At 41.9% G+C, this 23,003-nt stretch overlaps 1 protein-coding gene across 6 annotated transcripts in view; it reads right to left on the bottom strand.

The window, feature by feature from the left end:
* Positions 1 to 23,003, bottom strand: part of SETDB2 (SET domain bifurcated histone lysine methyltransferase 2) — a 97,396-nt gene that overhangs the window by 45,578 nt on the left and 28,815 nt on the right. For 4 of the 6 annotated variants that reach the window (XM_062194215.1, XM_062194217.1, XM_062194216.1 and 1 more), the window contains 7 exons: positions 17,803 to 18,363; positions 11,408 to 11,524; positions 10,494 to 10,663; positions 7,257 to 7,476; positions 6,683 to 6,782; positions 4,550 to 4,643; positions 3,251 to 3,585 (listed from right to left, as the gene is read on the bottom strand). In XM_062194215.1, the coding sequence (XP_062050199.1) occupies positions 3,251 to 3,585; positions 4,550 to 4,643; positions 6,683 to 6,782; positions 7,257 to 7,476; positions 10,494 to 10,663; positions 11,408 to 11,524; positions 17,803 to 18,363 (1,597 nt within the window). The remainder of the gene's footprint in view (positions 1 to 3,250; positions 3,586 to 4,549; positions 4,644 to 6,682; positions 6,783 to 7,256; positions 7,477 to 10,493; positions 10,664 to 11,407; positions 11,525 to 17,802; positions 18,364 to 23,003) is intronic. The other 2 variants (XM_062194218.1, XM_062194221.1) reach the window with 2 other exon arrangements.

Raw genomic sequence — 23,003 nt, 5'->3', positions numbered from 1 at the left:
CCTAGGATGTAGTTCAGTGATTTGTCTACATATGTATCTGCATGTAAGATTTTGCACTGAGCATTTTTAACAGAAGTTTGGGAATGATCCTAATGTCTGCTTATAGAAGATCGGTTAAATAAACTTTGATATACCCACACAATGGGTTCTATGCAATTATAAACAAAGATATACAAACAAAAATAATGAGCTCTTTCTCTAAGTAGTAATAAGGAAAGACCTTCAGGATATACTATTCATGTAGGACAGTTAATAAAATATGCTTTTATATTAAAAAGGGGAAATAGGAGATATTTATTTGTATCTGCAGAACATAACACTAGAGGAAGGCAGAAGAAAAGTAATAAAAATTATTATCTACAGCAGGAGAAGTTGGGGGTAGGGTGAATAGGGGCATAAAACTTCTCAAGGTATGACTTTTATTTTTAACAAAACTTTCAAAGCAAAGTTTAATATGAACAATGTACACAACAACTCAACTTTCACATCACAGTCAAAAATAGGGCCTTTGAAGTGGAGACATGTATAATTAATTGATTTCTCTGCTAAATAAATACTGCTGCTATTTATCTTCATACCAAGGCTTCTAACATGATGGTACTACCTCCTCATATGACCACTATTTCAGTATTGTTCTGTTGCTCATTGCCAGATTAAAGAGATCACTTCTCCACATATTCCTTGGCTATGTCTGCTACCATTTAATTTCAATGATAACTTCCTGTCTCTAAATTTTTTTATTATTATTTATTTTATTTATTTGAAAGAGTTACAGAAAGAGGCAGAGACAGAGAGAGGGGTCTTCCATCTGCTGGTTCACTCCCCAAATGGCTGCAACGGCCGGAGCTGTGCCGATCTGAAGCCAGGAGCTTCTTCCCAGGTCTCCCACGTGGGTGCAGGGGCCCAAGGGCTTGTGCCATCTTCTACTGCTATACCAAGGCCACAGCAGAGAGCTGGATTGGAAGAGGAGCAGCCGGGACTCAAACCAGCGCCCATATGGGATGCTGGGGCTTCAGGCCAGGGCTTTAACCCACTGCGCCACAGCGCTGGCCCTTCTAAATGTTTTTTAACTTGGGCATGTGAGCTTGAAAATGCTTTATATTTAAATATCTGTTCTTACATATCACTTCTTATGGATTTTTTTTTTATCTTAAATTTGATGTAAGGGGCTGGTGCTGTGGCATAGCAAATAAAACCGCTGCCTGAAGTGCAAGCATCACATATGGGCACCAGTTCGAGTCCTGGGTGCTCCACTTTTTTTTTTTTTTTTTTTGACAGGCAGAATGGACAGTGAGAGAGACAGAGAGAAAAGTTTTCCTTTGCCGTTGGTTCACCCTCCAAATGGCCGCTGCGGACGGCGTGCTGCGGCCAGTGCACTGCGCTGATCTGAAGCCAGGAGCCAGGTGCTTCTCCTGGTCTCCCATGCGGGTGCAGGGACGGAGCACTTGGGCCATCCTCCACTGCCTTCCCGGGCCACAGCAGAAAGCTGGACAGGAAGAGGAGCAACAGGGACAGAACTGGCGCCCTGACCGAGACTAGAACCCAGTGTGCCGGCGCCGCAGGTGGAGGATTAGCCAATTGAGCCGCGGCGCTGGCCCTGCTCCACTTCTGATCCAGCTCTCTGCTACAGCCTAGGAAAGTAGTACAAGATGACCCAAGCCCTTGGGTCCCTGCACCCACGTGGGAGACCTGGAAGAAGCTCCTGGCTCCTGGCTTTGGATCAGCACAGCTCCAGCCATTGTGGCCACTTGTGGAGTGAACCAGCAGATGGAAGACCCCTCTCTCTCTCTCTGCCTCTCCTCTATGTAACTTTCAAATAAATAATAAATCTTAAAAAAATTTTTGATGTGAAATATATATATATGTATATATATATACACATAATTTGTTTATGTTATGGCATGCTATCATAACCAGAATGCCTTCTGGAGATTTTTAAATTTGAAAAACATCGGGGGCCAGTGCCATGGCTCACTAGGTTAATCCTCTGCCTGTGGTGCTGGCATCCCATATGGGAGCTGGGTTCTAGCCCTGGTTGCTCCTCTTCCAGTCCAGCTTTCTGTTGTGTCCCAGGAAGGCAGTGGAGGATGGCCCAAATGCTTGGGCCCTGCACCCGCATGGGAGACCAGGAAGAAGCAGCACCTGGCACCTGGCTTCGGATCGGTGTAGTTCCGGCCGTAGCGGCCATTTGAGGGGTGAACCAATGGAAGGAAGACCTTTCTCTCTCTCTAACTTTATCTGTCAAAAAAAAAAAAAAATTAAAAAAAAAATCGAAAAACATCAAGACAGAGTGATGCATAAATATATATCAAGAGAGATAGCGAAAGAGAGATGGAGATCTCCCATCCACCGGTTACTCCCCAAATACCTAAAACAGTCAGACGAGGCTAGGACAAAGCCAGTAGCCCAGAACTCTTTTCAGGTTTCCCACGTGCGTGGCAGGGACTCAAGTATCCGAGCCATCACCAGCTGCTTCCCAGGGTGCACATGAGCAGGAAGCTGGAATTGAAATGGAGCTAGGGCTGGCGCCGTGGCTTAACAGGCTAATCCTCCACCTTGCGGCGCCGGCACACGGGGTTCTAATCCCGGTCGGGGCACCGATCCTGTCCCGGTTGCCCCTCTTCCAGGCCAGCTCTCTGCTGTGGCCAGGGAGTGCAGTGGAGGATGGCCCAAGCCCTTGGGCCCTGCACCCCATGGGAGACCAGGATAAACACCTGGCTCCTGCCATCGGATCAGCGCGGTGCGCCGGCCGCAGTGCGCCTACTGGGGCGGCCATTGGAGGGTGAACCAACGGCAAAAAGGAAGACCTTTCTCTCTGTCTCCCTCTACTGTCCACTCTGCCTGTCAAAAAAAAAAAAAAAAAAGAAATGGAGCCAGGATTTGAACCCAGGCACTAGGATATGGGATGTGGGCATCCTAAGAAACAGCTTAATAGTTGTGCCAAACGCCTGCTCCCTTACAATTTCGTAGAGCAAATGCCTACTATGAACTATTTTAAGCACTTTATTATTAATTCTTCTGGTCCTTACAACATTCTGAGAAAGTTATTATTACTATCATCATCTTCATCATCATCAAGGAGTGAAACGAAGGACTGAGAGGCACACCTATCCACAGGGTTGCAGTGGAGTCCTGGAACTCAAACTCAGGCAGTCTGGTTTTAGAAATGTTAATCATATTTTCCTCACGGTTTTGTTAGGAAGGATAGAAAAAAAAGTTGTTGAGAGATAATCTCAGCTCCTATACTTACGTTAAGGAAGCGGCCCACATTTCCTTCTTTTGTGGCATCCAATAAAAACATATTCTCTTTACTGAACTTTGTTGGAGAATCAGATGAAGTGCTTTTGGTTTCACTTGGCAACTCATCATCACAAAAGAGCTGCTGATTTTGATATGTTGTAGATTTTTTCATTTGGGACTTCTGTATTTGAACCTCATTTTTAGTATTTTGATTAATCAATGTAGTTGTTTGGTTATATCCGTCCCTTGGTGGAGTCTCTTCTGAATATGTAGTTATATCTATCACATCTGATTCAATCAGAGGCTTCTCTTCAGAATCTTCAACTTCTTTTGAACTTGACTCTTCTAACAGACATTTTAGAAGGAATTATCAGAAAATATACTTGGCTGATCAATAGTGGTGAGACTAACAATATTAGATGCTAGTTGCCTTAATTATCATTGAACCTTACAATGTTACTAGATAGGCAATATAACTTTAATTTCACAAATGAAAACACTGAATCTCTGAGGGGTTAGGGATTTGTCTGACCCACAATAAAGATATGGAGGTAATAAACCCAGAAATGTTTGCATCCCAAAGTCTGACTTTTTTCTATTACATAGCAATGCCTTTTTATGAATCTACATGTTGCGTCGTTCCTCATTATTATATTTTCCCCCTTTTTAAAAATTTATTTTAAGATTTAATAATTTTTAACATTTTGCCATATTCATTTCATATGCAGATATTATATATATAGGCACATAGATACTATTTTTCTCCTGAGAACAGGGATATTAGTTATCACATAATGTGGGATTCATGACAATGATCACAAAACAAGGAAAGACAGGTATATTAACATGTGGATGGTATAATTCAGTGAACACAGTATTTATAACAATCTAAATACCAAAGGCCATATAATCTAGGTTTCACTGGCCATAGAATCTCTGTTGCCTATTCAACTATGTTGTTCTAACATGAAAGTAGAGACAGTATATAAAGGAATGGCTGTGGCTATGTTGCAATAAACCTGTTTATGGACACTGAAATTGTAATTTCATATAATTTCCAAGTATCTTAAATATATTATTCACCTTCTGATTTTTTCAGCTACTTAAAAATGTACAAATCATTCTTAGCTCCCAGGCCACACTGGATAGGCAGTAGGCTAGATTTGGCCTACAAATCCTGGTTTGTTAATCTCTGATTCAGATAAGCTGTAACTTTTATGACAAATGAGCTTGTTGGTTATGAAATCTGAGAAAGTAAGTCTCAGGTGTTGAACAGAGAGACAAACAGGTAGAGGGAAACAAAGCCTACTTTGCACTCTGCCGACTCTGGAGTTCAGATATTCTTGGTTTGGTTTAAATTCATCATTACTCTCCAAGGAGACAGATTCCGAGGAAACAAATCCCTTAAAAGAAAACAAAGAAGCTGTCTTTATTTTCTAAGTCAGGAAATAGTATTTAGCATTTTGCCTCTTTCACCAAGTGTTGATCTTCATAGGCCATATGTACTAGATTAGTTTTGAAAACCTTCAAAGCTGGTATCATGGAGTCTTTAAACTAACGGAGCCAGCATGTGTCACCCATTTTGTCTGTATTCTACTTTTAGGCACTTTCTTAAGCCATAACTTCAGAGACTGTTGAGAAATTATTTGGGCATATAAATCCAAATACATGTGTCTGTATCCCTCAAGTTGAATCATCCTACATACATGTTGATACTGGATTATAAATTTGTTTTCAACTGTAGGTTGTGCAATGATAAAACTATTTACTGGCTAGTTTCTACTTCAAAGGTTAAAGTTGCCTGTCTTCTTGTATTGTAGATATTGCAAACACTTTAAATGGTAACGTTAATTTTTAAAGAGTATTACTTAACATATACCTAACTGCCCAAAAGATGCTGATTATTAAATACTGATCAATAAAAAGAACTTGACTAATAATGGTCAACATTCAATAAGCACTTAGTCAACTGCCAAGCATTATGCTAAGCAAGGTATGAAATGTTTCTCATTTAAGCCTCATAATTCCGAAACAGATACTGTAACCTTATTTAACAGATAAAAGGACTATAATCACAGAGATGGTGCCCAGCTAGCAAGCAGCAGAGCTAGAGCTTAAACACTGGTCTACGTGACCCCATGGCCTACGTGACCCTTTTCATAACAAGGCGATACTGAAGAGGAACTTCCTGTATTGTTACCAGGCAGAGGGCAAATATTTGCAAGACATCTATAGCCATTTTTATTATTCATCAATAAATTCTACTGTAAGCTTCCATGATGTTTGCCTTTGTTACCTTCCTGTATCCTTCTCTGCTTCTGAGTTTCAGTCTCTTACTACTTAAACCTCAGTTCAGATTGAAAAATGTACCCTCAGAAACTACGACATAAATTACTGGGGCCAGCGCCGTGGTGCAGTAGGTTAATCCTCCACCTGTGGTGCCAGCATCCCATATGGGCACTGGTTCTAGTCCCAGCTGCTCCTCTTCCAATCCAGCTCTCTGCTATGGCCTGGGAAAGTGGTATAAAATGGCCCAATGCCTTGGGCCCCTGAGCCCACAAGGGAGACCGGGAAGAAGCACCTGGCTCCTGATTTCGGATTGGCACAGCTCCAGCCAATGTGGCCATTTGGGGAGTGAACCAACAGAAGGAAGACCTTTCTCTCTGTCTCTCCCTCTCATTTTCTGTAACTCTACCTCTCAAATAAATAAATACAATCTTTTTTTTTTTTTTTTTTTTGACAGGCAGAGTGGACAGTGAGAGAGAGACAGAGAGAAAGGTCTTCCTTTTTGCTGTTGGTTCACCCTCCAATGGCCGCCGCGGTAGGCGCACTGCGGCCGGCGCACCGCGCTGATCCGATGGCAGGAGCCAGGTGCTTCTCCTGGTCTCCCATGCGGGTGCAGGGCCCAAGGACTTGGGCCGTCCTCCACTGCACTCCCTGGCCACAGCAGAGAGCTGGCCTGGAAGAGGGGCAACCGGGACAGGATCGGTGCCCCGACCGGGATTAGAACCCGGTGTGCCGGTGCCGCAAGGCGGAGGATTAGCCTAGGGAGCCGCGGCGCCGGCCTTATAAATACAATCTTTTAAAAAAATAAATAACTTACTGCTTTCTGGATGATTCTTTCATCAAGTTGCATCTTTTCTTTCTCCTCCCCCTAAGCTATTCCATCCTTTTTCTTACATATCACTATTAACTCTTGAACACTGTAGCATCTCACACACTCTCAGAACTGTGTAACTCTCAGGCTTAGAGGCGCAGATGGTCAGATCATTGCCCACACACTAACCACCGTGGTCCATTAACTGTTCACCCATCAGAAAACTATAAAATAAATCCTATGCACTATTAAGTAACACTAACATGTTGAACTAAGTAAGGTATAGAAAGGTGAGATAACAGTGAATATTCTCAGAAAAACCAATCTTCATTTTCCAATTTTTACCATCTTTTTCTCATTGTGTAGAAAAACAGCTGTCTTGCATTTAGGACTTTTAGTAACTGAATGATACTGAGTTCCTGAGATGATGTTGCACTTTGTTTCCCTGAAAAGGAGAAAAAAAGTTATTTTGTGTATCACTAAAAACTGTATTTATTAGACCCTCAAATAATGATATCACTATTATATAATTATTATTTTAGAAATTAATTTAAGAAATCTATGCCAATCTCTATAGCTTTTTAAGTATCTTCAAAAGTGAAGAGAATCAAAGTTTTTCAAACAGAATGATGACAGAAAATAACAGTAAAACTTACAAAGAATTAGATTAAAGTCATACAAGGTAAAACTCTAGAAATGGAACACTGAGGATGGTTAGATTTTTAAATTTAAGTGTCCTAGATTTCTGAAAACATTGCATTTACAGCCATGGAACATGATGATAATGGGGGAGGAGAAAGGCAAGCAAGCAAGAAATGAGAAAGAACCATAATCAATACTAACCTAATTTATTAAATTATTAACAATAATCAATAATAATTTAAATTAACATTTATGGGGCTCCTCAGCTCTTACTTACATAATAGACTCTTTGGGATTATTACTGAATTTAGGTGAACAGTTCTCACTTTCAGCACTTCTAGGATGTGTTTCCAATTCTAATGGAATAACTTCAACCTCACAATCTGAACAGGCAACTTCTATTTTCCTCTTTTTTGAAAATATACTTTTCACAATATTCTCTTCTTTTTCATTTTCATTACCAGGTTTCTCAAGGTTAGCTCTGCTTAGTAATCTACCTAAAAAAACAAAGCAAGAGTTTGAACACAATGGAAGATAATATAATTGGTAACACAAATGGACATCTATATTTTTGCTCCATTACTAAAGAATGCTATTTCTACCTCATTTCTAAAATGGATAAACACATTACTCACTCTAGAAAACTTCGGTAGGGGCCGGCGCCGTGGCTCAATAGGCTAATCCTCTGCCTGTGGCGCCGGCACACCGGGTTCTAGTCCCGGTTGGGGCGCCGGATTCTGTCCCGGTTGCTCCTCTTCCTGTCCAGCTTTCTGCTATGGCCTGGGAAGGCAGTGGAGGATGGCCCAAGTCCTTGGGCCCTGCACCCGCATGGGAGACCAGGAGAGGCACCTGGCTCCTGGCTTCGGATCAGCACAGTGCGCTAGCTACAGCGCGCCGACCGCGGCGGCCACTGGAGGGTGAACCAATGGCAAAGGACGACCTTTGTCTCTGTCTCTCTCTCTCACTGTCCACTCTGCCTGTAAAAAACAAAACAAAACAAAAAACAAAAACAAAAACCTCTCTCTCTCTCCCTCTCTTAAAAAAAAAAAAAAAAAAACTTCAGTAGGATAACAGACTAATGAAGGGCTTCTTGTTTTCTAACATATGAAAAAAATACAGGGTATCTCAAAGAAGCTCTTGTCTATTTTGGTATAAAATGAAAGGGAAGACATTTAGCTACAATAACATAAAACAAAAGTAGTAGGATTAGAAAGTATTTTAGGGGCCGGTGCTGTGGCTCACTTGGTTATCCTCCACCTGTGGCGCCGGGTTCTAGTCCTGGTTGCTCCTCTTCCAGTCCAGCTCTCTGCTGTGGCCTGGGAGGGCAGTGGAGGATGGCCCAGGTGCTTGGGCCCCTGCACCCACATGGGAGACCAGGAAGAAGCACCTGGCTCCTGGCTTTGGATCGGTGCAGCGCTGGCCATAGCGGCCATTTGGGGAGTGAACTAGCGGAAGGAAGACCTTTCTCTCTGTCTCTCTCTCTCACTGTCTATAACTCTACCTGTCAAATAAATAAAATTTAAAAAAAAAGTATACTACAAAATTAGATGAATTCTGGTCTTAAAATTATAGCTTTTTTATCTAGCGAAAAAGGCTTTATGAAACCTACATTCGTTTTTAGAAAATGACATATTTGAATAGATGGTGATATCTTCCCATTGTTCTGCATAATAGTAAAATCTTAGTCTGAAATTTATGCATTTTCTTTCAATGGGCTCAGAATCATAGCTGGATAAAAGTCTTATCCATCATTATGAGGTTCAGAGAGACACCACTGGTGCATTTTCTAGCAATGCAGATAAAGCCAATGACACCTTCTAGACATCATTCAGCATTTTATAGGCAGCTTTCACACAAGAGTTCTTCTGAGAGATATTAGGAAAGTTTAGGCAGGCTGTCTGGTATACTGTCTGTAAGCATGTGAGGAAGACCCAAAGGTGACTGCTGTACATTCTGAAAAACTTTGAGCTTAACGTCCCTGAGGGAACCTTGGCTCTGCAAGGAGGAGAGTTGCTTCAGTACCTGCTCCTCAGCCGTCAGGACTAAGTCCACCACATTTCTTATACATTGGCTCTAAAGTCATGTTTCCGAAATATTCTCACTTAATTGTAAGCAGAGAAAATGAGGATTAAGGGAGAAAAAAAATGATTACTGGGGCCAGAGCTGTGGTAAAGTGAGTTAACCTGGGGTCTGCAGTGCTAGCATTCCATATGAGCACTGGTTTGTGTCCCAGCTGCTCCACTTTCTGATCCAACTCCCTGCTAATGGCCTGGAAAAGTTGCGAAAGATGTCCCAAGTACCTGGGCCCCTGCTATCCATTTAGGAGACTGAGAAGAAGCTCCTGGCTCCTGATTTTGGCTTGGGCTGGCCTGGCCCAGTCCTGGCTGTTGTGGCTATCTGCGGACGGAACCAGCAGATAGATCTCTCTGAATCTCTCCCTCTATCTAACTGCCTTTCAAATAAATAAATCTTTAAAAAAAAAAAAAAAAAAAAAAAAGACGGGGCTGGCGCTATGGTACAGTGGGTTAAAGCCCCAGCCTAAAGTGCTGGCATCCCATACAGGCACTGGTTCAAGTCCTGGCTGCTCCATTTCTGATCCAGCTCTCTGCTATGGCCTGGAAAAGCAGTGGAAGATGGCCCAAGTCCTTGGGCCCCTGTACCTGCGTGGGAGACCTGGAAGAAGCTCCTGGCTTCGGAATGGCCCAGCTCCAGCCATTGCAGCCATTTGGGGAGTGAACCAGTGGAAGGAAGACCTCTCTTTCTCTGTAACTCTTACTTTCTAATAAATAAATAAAACTTTAAAAAAAGAGATTCATTTATTTTACATGAAATGCAGAGTTACAGAGTGGGGGGGGGGGGCTAGGAGAGGAAGAGAGAGAATCTGTACGTGTTGGTTCACTACCCAAATGGCTGCAATGCCCAAGGCTGGGCCAGGCCAAAGTCTGAAGTGAGGAGCTTCATTTGGGTCTCCCATGTGGGTGGCAGGGCCCAACCCAGGACCCGGGTTTGGGTCCTTTCTTTGGTCCCTATTCCAGTTTCCCACAAATGCAGACCCTGAGAGGCAGCAGTGATGGCTGATGTGACTGGTTTCCTGCACCTACGGGGAGACCTGGATCGTGTTCCCAGGCCCTGGCTGACCCCCACCCAGGTCCAGCCATTGCAGGCATTTAGAATGAAGTAGTGAATGGGAGCTCTGTCTCTCTTTCTGTATCTCTCAAAAAACAACAACAAAAAATTTTTTCCTTTACCCCAAAACCATAGAGACAAAAATAACGTGCCTTGTACATGACAGGACTTCATTGCATAACCTCTGTCTTCCTTTTCTGGAACATTTGGCACCCCTAAGGCATCTCATCCCTTCAGTGCTCAAGTTCTCAGTTGCTGGCCTTCCTGTGCTGTGCCTCCAAGATATTGTTCATCTCACCAATGATCTCAGTGGTCCTGACTAGGAAAACTGATAGTCAGAAATGTAGATCCCACCGTAGACTAATATGAAAATAAGTCTTTGCTTTACCTGAGTAAGTGCAAACAAATGTCCCTCTGTCAATGTCATCTAGGCAGCGTACCCCCCAGCCTTTCTTCTCAGTTTTGAAAACCTGTAGTCTCACTTGAGGACCATGTTGGACAACTCGATTTTGACACATTTGTCGATTACACTTGCACAACAGGCTGCATTCATAAATACTGTCAATAAAATATGTAAGAGAAAAGCAATCAGATATCGTGAAAAAGTAAAAAGCTGCTTATATGGTTACTTGAATGGCACCAATAAAGGATGCAGACTAAGTGGGCAAGCTTGGTGCTAGACTGCCTGAGTTCCCTTCAGAGTTTGCACATCTACTAGCTGTGTGACCCTGGTGAGTTATTTAACATCATTGAGCTGTAATTTCCCATCTTTAAAATGGGGACTATACAAAAGTATCTATTTTATAGGGCTGTCTCACGCAGATTAAGTGACTCAATATTTATAAGGTACTTAAGACAATGTCTGGTACATAGTAAATATTAGCTGTTTTTAAATAACTGGGAAAAAAGTCTATGAAGAAAAGTTCTGTATTTCTGCTAATAAAAGTATTGTTACTTGTTAATATCAACTTTGAAAGGGAGAGGATTCCCGATTCTCAGAAGGCTTCACACATATTTTCCTTAATGGGGAAATGGTTGCCTAAAGTGGGCTGACTGTAGAGCAGGCAGAGCCAGACTCAGAGCAGGTGAGTGTTCAGGTGCACTCTGCTCAATCTATACGTGGCTCCTGACTTCCACTTCCAAAAAACAATAAGCAGGGTTGCTTTTCTAATTCCTTGATAACTTGGAATTTTATTAATAAAAACCAAGATTTAATAGCGTCTATAAGACTATGGACCACAATATAAAAGTACCCACCTCAAAGATAGAAACACCCTGTAACAAATCCTCAAGGTATCTTACCCAGTAGGTATTTGTCTCTGTAGTCTTTTATATTTATATCCAGTCATTATTTTATTACTTGACAAAGGACAAACTGCGGCATTTCTTGCTGTCAGTTGAAGACATGCACATTTTGTTCTAAAAGGAAAATAGAAAAGTCAGAATAAAAAAATCACCAAGTGAAAAGACTGTCTTATAAAAATACACATGATCTATTAAATGATTTAACTGTATTTAGAAGGTGTTTGGGGGCTGGTGCTGTGGCACAGCAGGTTAACACCCTGGCATGAAGCGTCAGCATCCCATATGGGTGCCGTTTGAGACCTGGCTGCTCCACTTCTGATCCAGCTCTCTGCTATGGTCTGGGAAAGCAGATGATGGTCCAAGTCCTTGGGCCCCTGCACCTGCGTGGGAGACCTAGAAGAAGCTCCTGGCTCCTGGCTTCAGATCGGCGCAGCTCTGGCTGTTGTGGCCAATTGGGGAGTGAAGCAACAGAAGGAAGACCTCTCTCTCTCTGCCTCTCCTTCTCTGTGTTAACTCTGACTTTCAAATAAATAAATAAATCTTAAAAAAAAGGTGTTTGAAGTTCATAGACACTATAGAGACTTTGAATCTTTCTTCAGCAGAAGCTTCTTGGTAAATCTTTTGCTCCTTCTGTTCTTCTACCATTGATCATTTGTGTGTCAAATGTGAGAGGGCATAGTTGTGCAGATGTCTTACATTCTCTCTTGCTCCAGTGACAAACAAATCAGGGACACTGAAGCTAGAGATCTGGCAGTTAGAAAGCTTTTCTCTTATTGCTTCCTCTAACTTGGCTCACCCTCCACAAGGAATACAGAACCTAGATAGCCCAGCTGTGAACTATATATATGACTACTGATAAGCTGGTCAGATCAGTTGGATTTTAGTCTCCTGGTGGAACAAGCAACTTTAAGGTCTTTCCCTCTGTGATTTTCTTCTGTGTTTTCTGTACATACATAATACACATCAGAGGTAGCTGCTATTTGCAATAGAAAAAAAAATTAACAAATTCATCAATTTGGGTTCTGGTTACAGATATAAAATTAAAAACGCACAGTTGCTTTTTCCCCATGTGATTTTGTTTGCAAAGTTTAAGAAGTACAGAAAAACATTAATAACATATGCCCATATTACCATCTCCAGAATTAGTCATCAGCATTTTGTTCAGCCTTTCATTTTCTTACATAATTTAATACAAAGACATTTTACATATGGCTTAAAATTTTTAAATAAAACATTACAAGGGGCAGACATTATGGTACGGCATGATAAGCTACCACCTGTGTCGCTGGCATCCCATGAGTCCCAGCTGCTCTACTTCTGATCCAGCTCCCTGTTAATGTGCCTAGGAAAGCAATGAGAGAACCTGGGCCTCCGCCATCCATGTGGGAGACCCCAATGCAGTTCCAGGCTCCTGGCATTGGTGTGGCCCAACCCTGGCCATTGCAACCATTTAAATGGAAGATTATCTTTCCTCCTCTCTAACTCTGCCTTTTAAAGAAATAAACATTTAACAAATAAATATTACAGATAAAACTAAGCTCTCAAGAGATTTGAGTGGTGTCCTTTACACTTTTAGTTTCATATGTATTTACAGTAAATATATTATTTTTCATGCTTAGAAAAATTTACTGGGTGTAGCAGTTAAGACATCTGCATTTTGGCCAGCGCCGTGGCTTAACAGGCTAATCCTCCGCCTTGCAGCACCAGCACCCCGGGTTCTAGTCCCGGTTGGGGTGCCGGATTCTATCCTGGTTGCCCCTCTTCCAGGCCAGCTCTCTGCTGTGGCCCAGGAAGGCAGTGGAGGATGGCCCAAGTGCTTGGGCCCTGCACCCGCATGGGAGACCAGGAGAAGCATCTGGCTCCTGGCTTCAGATCAGCGAGATGCGCAGGCCACAGTGGCCATTGGAGAGTGAACCAACGGCAAAAAGGAAGACCTTTCTCTCTGTCTCTCTCACTATCCACTCTGTCAAAAAAAAAAAAAAAAAAAATTAAAAAAAAAAAGACATCTGCATTTCACATAAGAATGCCTGGGTTTGGTACCTGGCTCTGACTCCTGTCTCTGACCTGCTAATGCATACCCTGGGAGGCAGCAGGTGATAGCTCAAGTATTTGGGTTCCTGCCACCCACATGGGAGACCTAGACTGAGTTACTGGCTCTTGGCTTTAGCCTTGCCTAGTCCTGACCATTGTAGGCACTTGGAGTGCTAATGGGAGCTCTCTGCCTTTCAAGTAAGAAATTTTAGCAATTTACTGTAAGGTATTATTCTATAACTTTGTTATTGTTGTTCACTATATTTTGGGACCCATCTGTGCTATATGCAGACCTGGTTAATTCCTTTTAACTTTTTTACAGCATTTAACTATTGCCCATTTGATATACAATTAAGTTACCTACATTTTTCAATATAACATTGTTGCAATAAATATCCTTATTCTATTCTCATATATACAAGCCTCTCTAATGTAGCAGCATATTTTTTTTTTTGACAGGCAGAGTGGACAGTGAGAGAGAGAGACAGAGAGAAAGGTCTTCCTTTGCCGTTGGTTCACCCTCCAATGGCCGCCGCGGTTGGCGCGTTGCGGCCAGCGCACCGCGCTGATCCGATGGCAGGAGCCAGGTGCTTCTCCTGGTCTCCCATGGGGTGCAGGACCCAAGGACTTGGGCCGTCCTCCACTGCACTCCCTGGCCACAGCAGAGAGCTGGCCTGGAAGAGGGGCAACCGGGATAGGATCGGTGCCCCGACCGGGATTAGAACCCGGTGTGCCGGTGCCACAAGGCGGAGGATTAGCCTAGTGAGCCGCCGTGCCGGCCAGCAGCATATTTTTGACAGTCACACAGTAAGAAGTACATTTTTTTCATGACCTGGTATAGGTGTACATATTTTTGTCTCTGTGTAGGTGTCTAAATATTTTTCAAGTTGCATTATGCATGACACATTTACATGTAGATTTTTATTTTCTCTTCATACACAGCAGGCTCTTCCAGCCTGAGGATGCCAGTCTTTCTTCAACTTTGGAAAATTCTCAGTGATTTTCTTTGAATATTATATCCTTCCCATTTTTTCTTTCCTTCTTGGATGTATGATGAAATTTCTCATTTTACGTTCCATATTTAAAAAGTCTGTAAGTTACTTCCCCCGTATCTTTACTTCTTTGCTTTCTGGGAGATCTTATTAGTTTTGTCTTGTAATTCACTCATTCCTTTTCAGCTATTCTAATTCCATCATTTAGTCTACTTAATTTTTATCTCGATATCTATGCTTTATTTTTGACATTTCCAAATGATATATTTATCAGCTGCCTTTTGTTTTCTTATTGCCTCTTTGGACATTTTAAACATGCATATTTGAATGTGCCTTTAAATCAGATTCTCCTTTTCTACCTGAACCTTTTGGTACTTGAGGGGACCTATGCTGCCTTGGTGGTCCTACACAGCCATATGTATTTCCCATGTCTGTGTGCCATCAGACCTGTGGGTTCACTTTTGTATGTTCCTCTAGGTTGGGTGCTTCCTCCATTGCTGTGACTGTGACTCACAGCGTTTGCAACAATAACCAGGTTTCTTCAACACAACTGCAGGCCCTGCAAGTTACTTGCCGAATTCCCAGTCTGGTGCAGATACTTGTCTTATGCCCCTGGAGAGCCCACTTCCCAGATGAAATATCTGAGTTGCGTGTAGTGGCAATGTTCACAGAATCAAATACTGAAAATTGAGAGTAAGGTTCAGGACGGTGAGAGGTTTGCTCTACGAGAGGCCTAAAGGATTGGAGCCAAAGTGAAGTGATGCAGATGTATACCTCTCATGTCACAGTCCAACTGAGAGGATGGTGGACAATATTATCTATACTATAGTTATCAGTTCTTATCTTCAATTTCATTTTCAGCAGTTTCAGTTGCCTATGGTCAATTCAAAAACATTAAATGAAGAAAATTCAGAAATAAACAGTTCATGAGTTTTAAACTGTGCATTGTACTGAGTAATATGAAAAAAAAAAATTGCTTCATCCTGCTCATCTTGTCCAAGACATGAATCAACATTTTGTCCAGCATTTGCTGGCCTCCTGTTAGTCACTTAATAGCTGTTTCAGTTATCTGATCAACTATTGCTGTTCCAAATAAGTAACCCTTATTTTACTTAGTAACAGCTGCGAGGTGCAAAAGCAGTGATGAAAGGGCACCAGGACATAAAACATGGAATGAGAGCGATTCTGGTGCTAAAATGTCTATATTGGGCTTGGTACTATCTATTATTTCAGGCATACACTGGAAGTCTTAAAATATGCCGTCCTTGGATAAGGAGGAACTTCTGTATTTAAATTATTCCTCTTTCTAGCTTTTCCTTTCAGTCCACTAGAGGTGGCTACATTTGCATTAAGCTTAGTGTACATATAATGCAGCTGCACTCTCTATCGGCAAACCTACAAATGCATGTAGGTAAGGATTACATCCCTCACACAAAATGTTTTTCTAAGTCTTCATGTATTAAACATAGTTTCATTTTTTTATGGAATGTGAATAATATGATCAAGAGAATATCAGTTATAAGCACCATTAGGTTTCTAAAAACTAGCCAAGAAATTATTTTTAAGTTATTTGTAAAATAAAATACAGCAGGTAAACAGTAGTTAAGAATATGGGTTTAAATACTGGCTCTATCATTCACTTCCCTAGGTGGTCCCTGAAGAGCCTTCTCTGAGGTTCATTTGTAATGCAAAGAAAGTATTACCTCTGGGGTTTTTGTGAGAATTAAATAAGGAAGTATATGTAAAATCCTTGTCACAGAGGATTATGCTACAAGATGAAAGACAATATTCATCTTTGGAAGAAATAATTTCCAGGGGCCAGTGCTGTGACATAGCAGGTCAAGCTGCCACATGCAGTGCCAGCATCCCATACAGATGTTGGTTTGAGTCCTGGCTGCTCCACTTCCAATCCAGCTCTCTGCTATGGCCTGGAAAAGCAGCAGAAGATGGCCTGTCTTTAGGCCCCTACACCCATGTGGGAGACCTGGAAGAAGCTCCTGGCTTTGGATTGGTTCAGCTCCAGCCACTGTGGCCATCTAGGGAGTGAACCAGTGGATGGAAGACCTCTTTCTCACTGCCTCTGCCTCTCTGTATCTCTTTCAAATAAAATAAATATTAAAAAAAAAATAAAGAAATAATTTTCAAATAAATATTTTTGGCAAGTCTTCTTATTGTGAAAGCACATTTTACCATTTAAATTTTTTTAGTTTTATTTGTTTGAAATGAAGAGCAAAAGAGAGGATGAGAGAGAGAGAGAGAGAGAGAGAGAGAGAGAGAGAGAGAGAGAATCTTCCATCTGCTGGTTCACTCCCCAAATGCCTACAACAGCCAAACTTGGGCCAGGCTGAAGTTAGGAGCCAGGAATTCCAGTGGGGTCTCAAGTATTTTGGCCAAGAACTAAGATTTGGGCCATTATCTGCTACCTCCCAGGCAAATTAGCAGAAAGCCAGATTGAAGCAGAGGTAGAACTTGATCCCAGGTGCTCAGAGATAGTATGCAGGCACCCCTGGTGGTAGCTTGATCCACTGTACCACAGTTCTCACCCCTCTTTTTTTTAAGACTGATTTATTTATTTGAAAGTCACAGTTACACAGAGAGAAAAGGAGAGGCAGAGAGAGAGAGAGAGAGGTCTTCCATCCACTGGTTCACTCCCCAGATAGCTGCAATGGCCAGAGCTGTGCTGATCCGAAGCCAGGAGTCAGGAGCTTCTTCCAGGTCTTCCACGTGGGTGCAGGGGCCCAAGGACTTGGGCCATCTTTCACTGCTTTTCCAGGCTATAGCAGAGCTGGATTGGAAGTGGAGCAGCTGGGTCTTGATCTGGTGCTCATATGAGATGTCGGTACTGCAAGAGTCAGCTTTACCTGCTATGCCACAGTGCCGGCCCCTCATCCCTCTATTTAAAAGTTTTATGTATTTTATTTGAAAGGCAGAGATAGATCTATCTATCTAGCTAGCTATCCATCTATCTATTTTCTGGTTTCCTCCCCAAATGCTCTCAGCAGGTGAGGCTATGCCAGACCAATGCCAGGAGCTGGTTAGACTCAATCCAGGTCTCCCACATGAGTGGCAGGGACCTGAATACTTGAACCATCATTTCTGCCTTCCAAAGTGCTCATTAGCAGGATGCTAGACTAGAAAGAGGAGCTGGGACTTGAACCCAGGCACTCTCATATGTTATGCGGGCATACCAAGCAGTGTCGTAACAGTAGTACCAAATGCCTCTCCCACATCTTTTCATTTTAGATTCTTGCTGAACGGTTTAGACAGACAGACAGACAGACAGACAGACAAACTGATACAGAGTAGGACTTTTTGAAAAGTGTCCCTACATTGAGAAGATTTTTTGAAATGTCACGTTTTTCTACTCACATGTCTATGCAGCCCTCAGAACAGTCACATGCATCAGTAAACAAGTTGGAAAAGCTGTTTAGATAATAAGTTCGTGGCCACATAGTCTTTCTGTACTTAAACTGTGGAAGCTTTCTACTGTCAATTTCGTTACAGAAAGAAATGGGCACTGACTCCACTCCATTGCTAATATCCACATCAGAAACAATTTCTTCTTGCTTTGGGTAATTCCGAGTCAACTGAACATAGGTATTGAAAGAAAAGTTATCTGTAAATAAAAAGTTACACTCTGTCTCAAGCAGGTAACGAAAAACTTCCTCCACGTTTCGTAGACTCCTTCCACAAGGAGTTTTATAACTCACGTGGAGTGCTGACGAATGAGAGTTTGTCTTCGCGTGTCGCCTTTGGAAGTGACACTTGATTGGGAGCTGGAGAGGGTTTTCTCCTTTGAAGCTTGGCATTTTCACCAGACAGGCACGAGAGCAATCATGGCTTTGGTAAGATAAATGCAAAGATGATTTTCTTGCTCTCAAGCCTACAACTTTATTTTCCAGAGGAAGAATCTCTTTGTTTCCTGTAGATCTGTTAACATGAATTATTTATTAGTATCTTAAATTTATATTCAATTCCCCACTTTTAAAAACTCTGCACACCAAGGCAACAATTTTTATTCTTTTTCTTAAACAACTCTAAAATAAGCCAAACTCTTAAGACAATGTTTTAGCATGCTCTATAGCCACATAAAGGTGACACCTAACTTCAGAATACCCCAGGAAGCTATGATTTCTGATGTGACCTTCTGTTACGCACTTCACAGCACTTAGCCAATGTAGAGCTCATTTAGAACTCACTAAGGAACTGAGGAGGTTGCTTCTTCAGGCATACTTAACTTCAAGTTTTCTGCCTGCAAAACACCAGCAAAGGCTACAGGGCAGGTGTTGTGGCCAATGGGTTAAGCAACCACTTGAGCCTCTTGGCACACTGAGCCTTGGCATGGTTTCTGGCAGCCTAAGGCCACATCCTTAATATGACTGCAGCTTTTCTAAAATGCCTGCCCAAGAAATGCCACTAGAAAACTTTACTGTTTGTTCTAAATAATCCCTCCTGTTCTTTCAGCATTTATTTAAAAGGGCTTACAATATTAATCTTTCCTCTGTCCCTTTGAGATTTACATGTATCTTCCACAGCTCAGGTGTATCTTCCTCAGGGACCTGAAAGCCATTCCTTTGACGTAATGATCTGGGAGGAGGGGTCCCCTGCTGCCTCCAAGGCCCTGTGGGAGGATGAAACTCTAACTTGGATGGTAACTGCCACTACCAGACACAACTGTCTATTCACATTTACACTGCTGACTTCTGTCATTTTTCATTTGAGCCTCTGACTTTTGGCTGTATCTACTTCTCCATCCTTTTAAAATACCTGGCCGCCTCTGCCCAGATTAGAGCTCAATTCTTTCCCCTGCTGTAGGTAGTTACTGAAAAAAATCTGTTTTTACCACTTTAATTAATGCCTAGTTTTGTTTATGTTTTGACTCTTATCACCAAGCTTCAGTAATCATCAATATTTTTGTTCACTTTAAACAAATCCCACACATCACATTTTTTTAACCTGAAATAATTCAGTATGTATTTCTAACAGAGATAGTGTTTAAAAAATAACCTCAAAGACCCATTTTCACATTTCCATGAATCCAGGTAAGTTCCACACACTGTATCTAATTGGAGTGTCTTTTATATCTCTTATCCTGATAGCAGTGCACCCCTCCATTTTCACCACATAACATTTCATTTGTTGAAGGTGAGGTATCATTTGTCCTGTAACATCTGCCACATTCTGGAACTTGGCTGATGGCCTTCTTTCTAGTGTTGTAATTAACTCATTCTTCTGCATCTTGTATCCCCAGTAAATTGATGGTTAGTTCAAGGAGCTTCAGTAGATTCTTGGGGGGTAGTTCAGATTTTGGGTTGTGGGAAGCACATAGGTGGTATTATGAATTTCCCATTGTGCCACATCAGGAAGCAGACAATACCTGGGTGTCTCCCTTCCAGTGATGTTAATAACCGGGTTGAGGTGTTTTCAACCAAGTCCATCCATTCTAGTCTCTCATGAAATCTTTCACTTACTGGTTTTGGCATTCATTTATGAACATTTTCTAGGGTAGCCCTATACAAGTTATGGTGGTGTGAGTCCTCAACGGTTTGCTACCAATTCACGATCACTGAAGAACTGAAAGTGTTTAGAAATTTTTCTCAATTTTTAATACTGTCACAACATTTTATTTCCTTTTAGAAGAGTATCAGTCCTTAATAAACTGGAAATTTTAAACAAGAAAACATCACTACAGTTATAGTTTGAAAATATGGACCTGGGCCACTGTTTTAGTGGGAATAGGGGCAATGGAGGTTATAAAATTAACAATCATCTAACACTATCATTCTTACTGAATTTTCTGGCTGGAATTCTCTTATAAAGAAATTTTCCTCACTAACCTTGAGTTATTTTGACAAAGAATTAGTATGGAAAAGGTGGCAAAATGATTGATTCTTTTTACTTACTCAAAATAATGAGTCATATCCTATCAACTACCAAAGTGACTGATTAAACTGTTATTAATAAATGCTATCATGAACTCATGGATCTTTTAATGCATTTAATGTGATTAAATCAATCACAGTGATTATTCTTTCTGATGTGGACTTCAAGTTTGTTCTTGTATCCTTCTACACAACACCAAGTCTTTGGTAGCTTTGTTTCCTGTTACAAGATGTCCTAGGTTTGGAATCAGTCATCTCTGTAGGAACCATGGTTCTGCTTAATAAGAATCAACATGCAGGGATCACAATTTTGGTCCCAAGAGGTACAGATGTTTTAATCATACAGACTCCCAAACTGATTTCCAAAAAGGCTGTACCAACCTATACTCTCATGAGCATAAATGAATGCTGTTCTGAATATTATTAATTTTAAAGTCAATATGATACACATTAAAAAATAGTATTGTGTAACTTCTCTTTCTCTAAATAGGAACTTTGATCATAATTTCATTTTAATTGGCCCCCCATCCCCCACTTTGGTGACATATCTATTTTTAAAAATTATGTAATTTATTTGAAAGGCAGACTTAGAGAAAGAGATCATTCATTCACATTTTAATCCCCAAATGACTTGAACGGCCTGGGCTGGGGGAGCCTAGAATTCTATCCAAGTCTCCCACATGGGTAGCAGGGGCCCAAGTACTTAGGCCATCTTCCGCTGCATTCCCAGGCACATTAGCAGGGAGCTGGATCAGAAGTGGGACAGCCAGTACTTAGACTGGAGCTCCAATATGGGTTGTTGGCATCATAGGTAAACATACTGCTCCACAATGCCAGCCCTTGAAATGTTTATTTACACATTTCTTTTCTTTTCTTTTTTTTTTTTTTTTTTTGACAGGCAGAGTGGATAGTGAGAGAGAGAGAGACAGAGAAAGGTCTTCCTTTTGCCGTTGGTTCACCCTCCAATGGCCGCTGCGGCCAGCGCATCGTGCTGATCCAAAGCCAGGAGCCAGGCGCTTCTCCTGGTCTCCCATGCGGGTGCAGGGCCCAAGGACTTGGGCCATCCTCCACTGCCTTCCCGGGCCATAGCAGAGAGCTGGCTTGGAAGAGGGGCAACCGGGACAGAATCCGGCGCCCCGACTGGGACTAGAACCCAGTGTGCTGGTGCCGCAAGGCGGAGGATTAGCCTGTTAAGCCACAGCGCCGGCAAAAAACAAGCACTTTCCAAATACCCTCAACAGCTAGGTCTGGGACAGGTTGAAGGTAGAAACTCAGTCCTGGTCTTGCAAGTGGATGACAGGGACTCAAACAATTGAGCCATTATCTGCTGCCTTCCAGGGTATACGTCAGCAGGAATAGGAATTGGAAGCAGACCCAGGACTCCAACCAGGGACTCCTATATCTAATGCAGGCATCCAAAGGAGCATCTTAACTGCTGCGCCAAAACATCTAAAGCTGTCCACTTGTTTACTGGGGGTTCATTCAGGCATTCTTTCAAATATTTTGAGTGCCTGTTACATGCCAGGTGAAATGGAAATAATGATGAGAGCTCTGTGATATCAAAGAATATATTCTACACAGAGGACTAAGTATTAACAATAAAGTACAAATAATGTTATAAAGTCCTGGTACATGTCAGGGTAACACATATGGAAAAACATCTAATCTCTATTACTTTTCTGGATTTTTAGGATTCTAATTTGATAATTAGTTTTTCTATAGTTTGAGAATCCAACTTCACCTGGAATTTATTTTAATGTACCATTAAGGTTTAAGTTAGGGGCCCGTGCTATGCCATAGTAGGTTAAGCATCTGCCTGCAGCGCCAGTGTCCCATTCGGGCACCAGTTCAAGTCCATGCTGCTCTGCTTCCAATTTAGCTCCCTGCTGATGGCCTGGGAAAGCAGTAGAAGATGGCCCAACTGCTTGGACTCCTGCACCCATGTGGGAGGCCTGGAAGAAGCTCCTGGCTTTGGATTGGCCCAGCTCTGGCCGTTGTGGTCATCTGGCCATTTGGGGAGTAAACCAATGGATGGAAGACCTCTATGTCTTTCTCTCTGTAATTCTGCTGCTTATTTTTTTTTTTTTTAAATAAGATTTAAGTTAAATGTTCCAAATTATATCCAATTATTCCAGAGTTATTTTTGTTAAGTTCTGCTTTTAAGTTGTGACTTACGATGTACAACTTAATCATACCCTATGTTCTCTCAGTCTGTAGGATTATTCAATCTCTTGATTTAACTTAACTTTTTAAAAAGATGTCTTTATTTGAAAGGCAGAGCTATAAATAGAGGGGGAGAGACAGAGAGAGATCTTCCATCCGCTGGTTCACTTCCTCAGTGGCCACAACAGACAGGCCTGGGTCAAGCTAAACACATGAATCTGGAAATTTCATCTGGGTCTCTTATAGGGTACAAGGGCTCAAGAATTTGGGCCATCTTGCATAGTTTCCCAGGCACTAGCAGGGAGCTGAATTGGAAGCAGAGCAGCTTGGACTCTAACTGGTGCCCATATGGGAATGCTGGTGCCTCAGGCAGCAACTTAATGTGCTGCGCCACAAAACTGGTCCCGTTAATTCCTTTATTATTATTTTTTTTTTTAGATTAATTTATTGACTTCAGAGGCAGAGTTACAGAGAGGCAGAGGCAGAGAAGTCTTCCATCCGCTGGCTCACTCCCCAAATGGCTGC

The sequence above is a fragment of the Lepus europaeus genome, chromosome 6 (genome assembly GCF_033115175.1).
Source record: "Lepus europaeus isolate LE1 chromosome 6, mLepTim1.pri, whole genome shotgun sequence".
In the NCBI taxonomy this organism is placed as follows: domain Eukaryota; kingdom Metazoa; phylum Chordata; class Mammalia; order Lagomorpha; family Leporidae; genus Lepus; species Lepus europaeus.
This window is presented reverse-complemented; position numbering and strand designations above follow the sequence as displayed.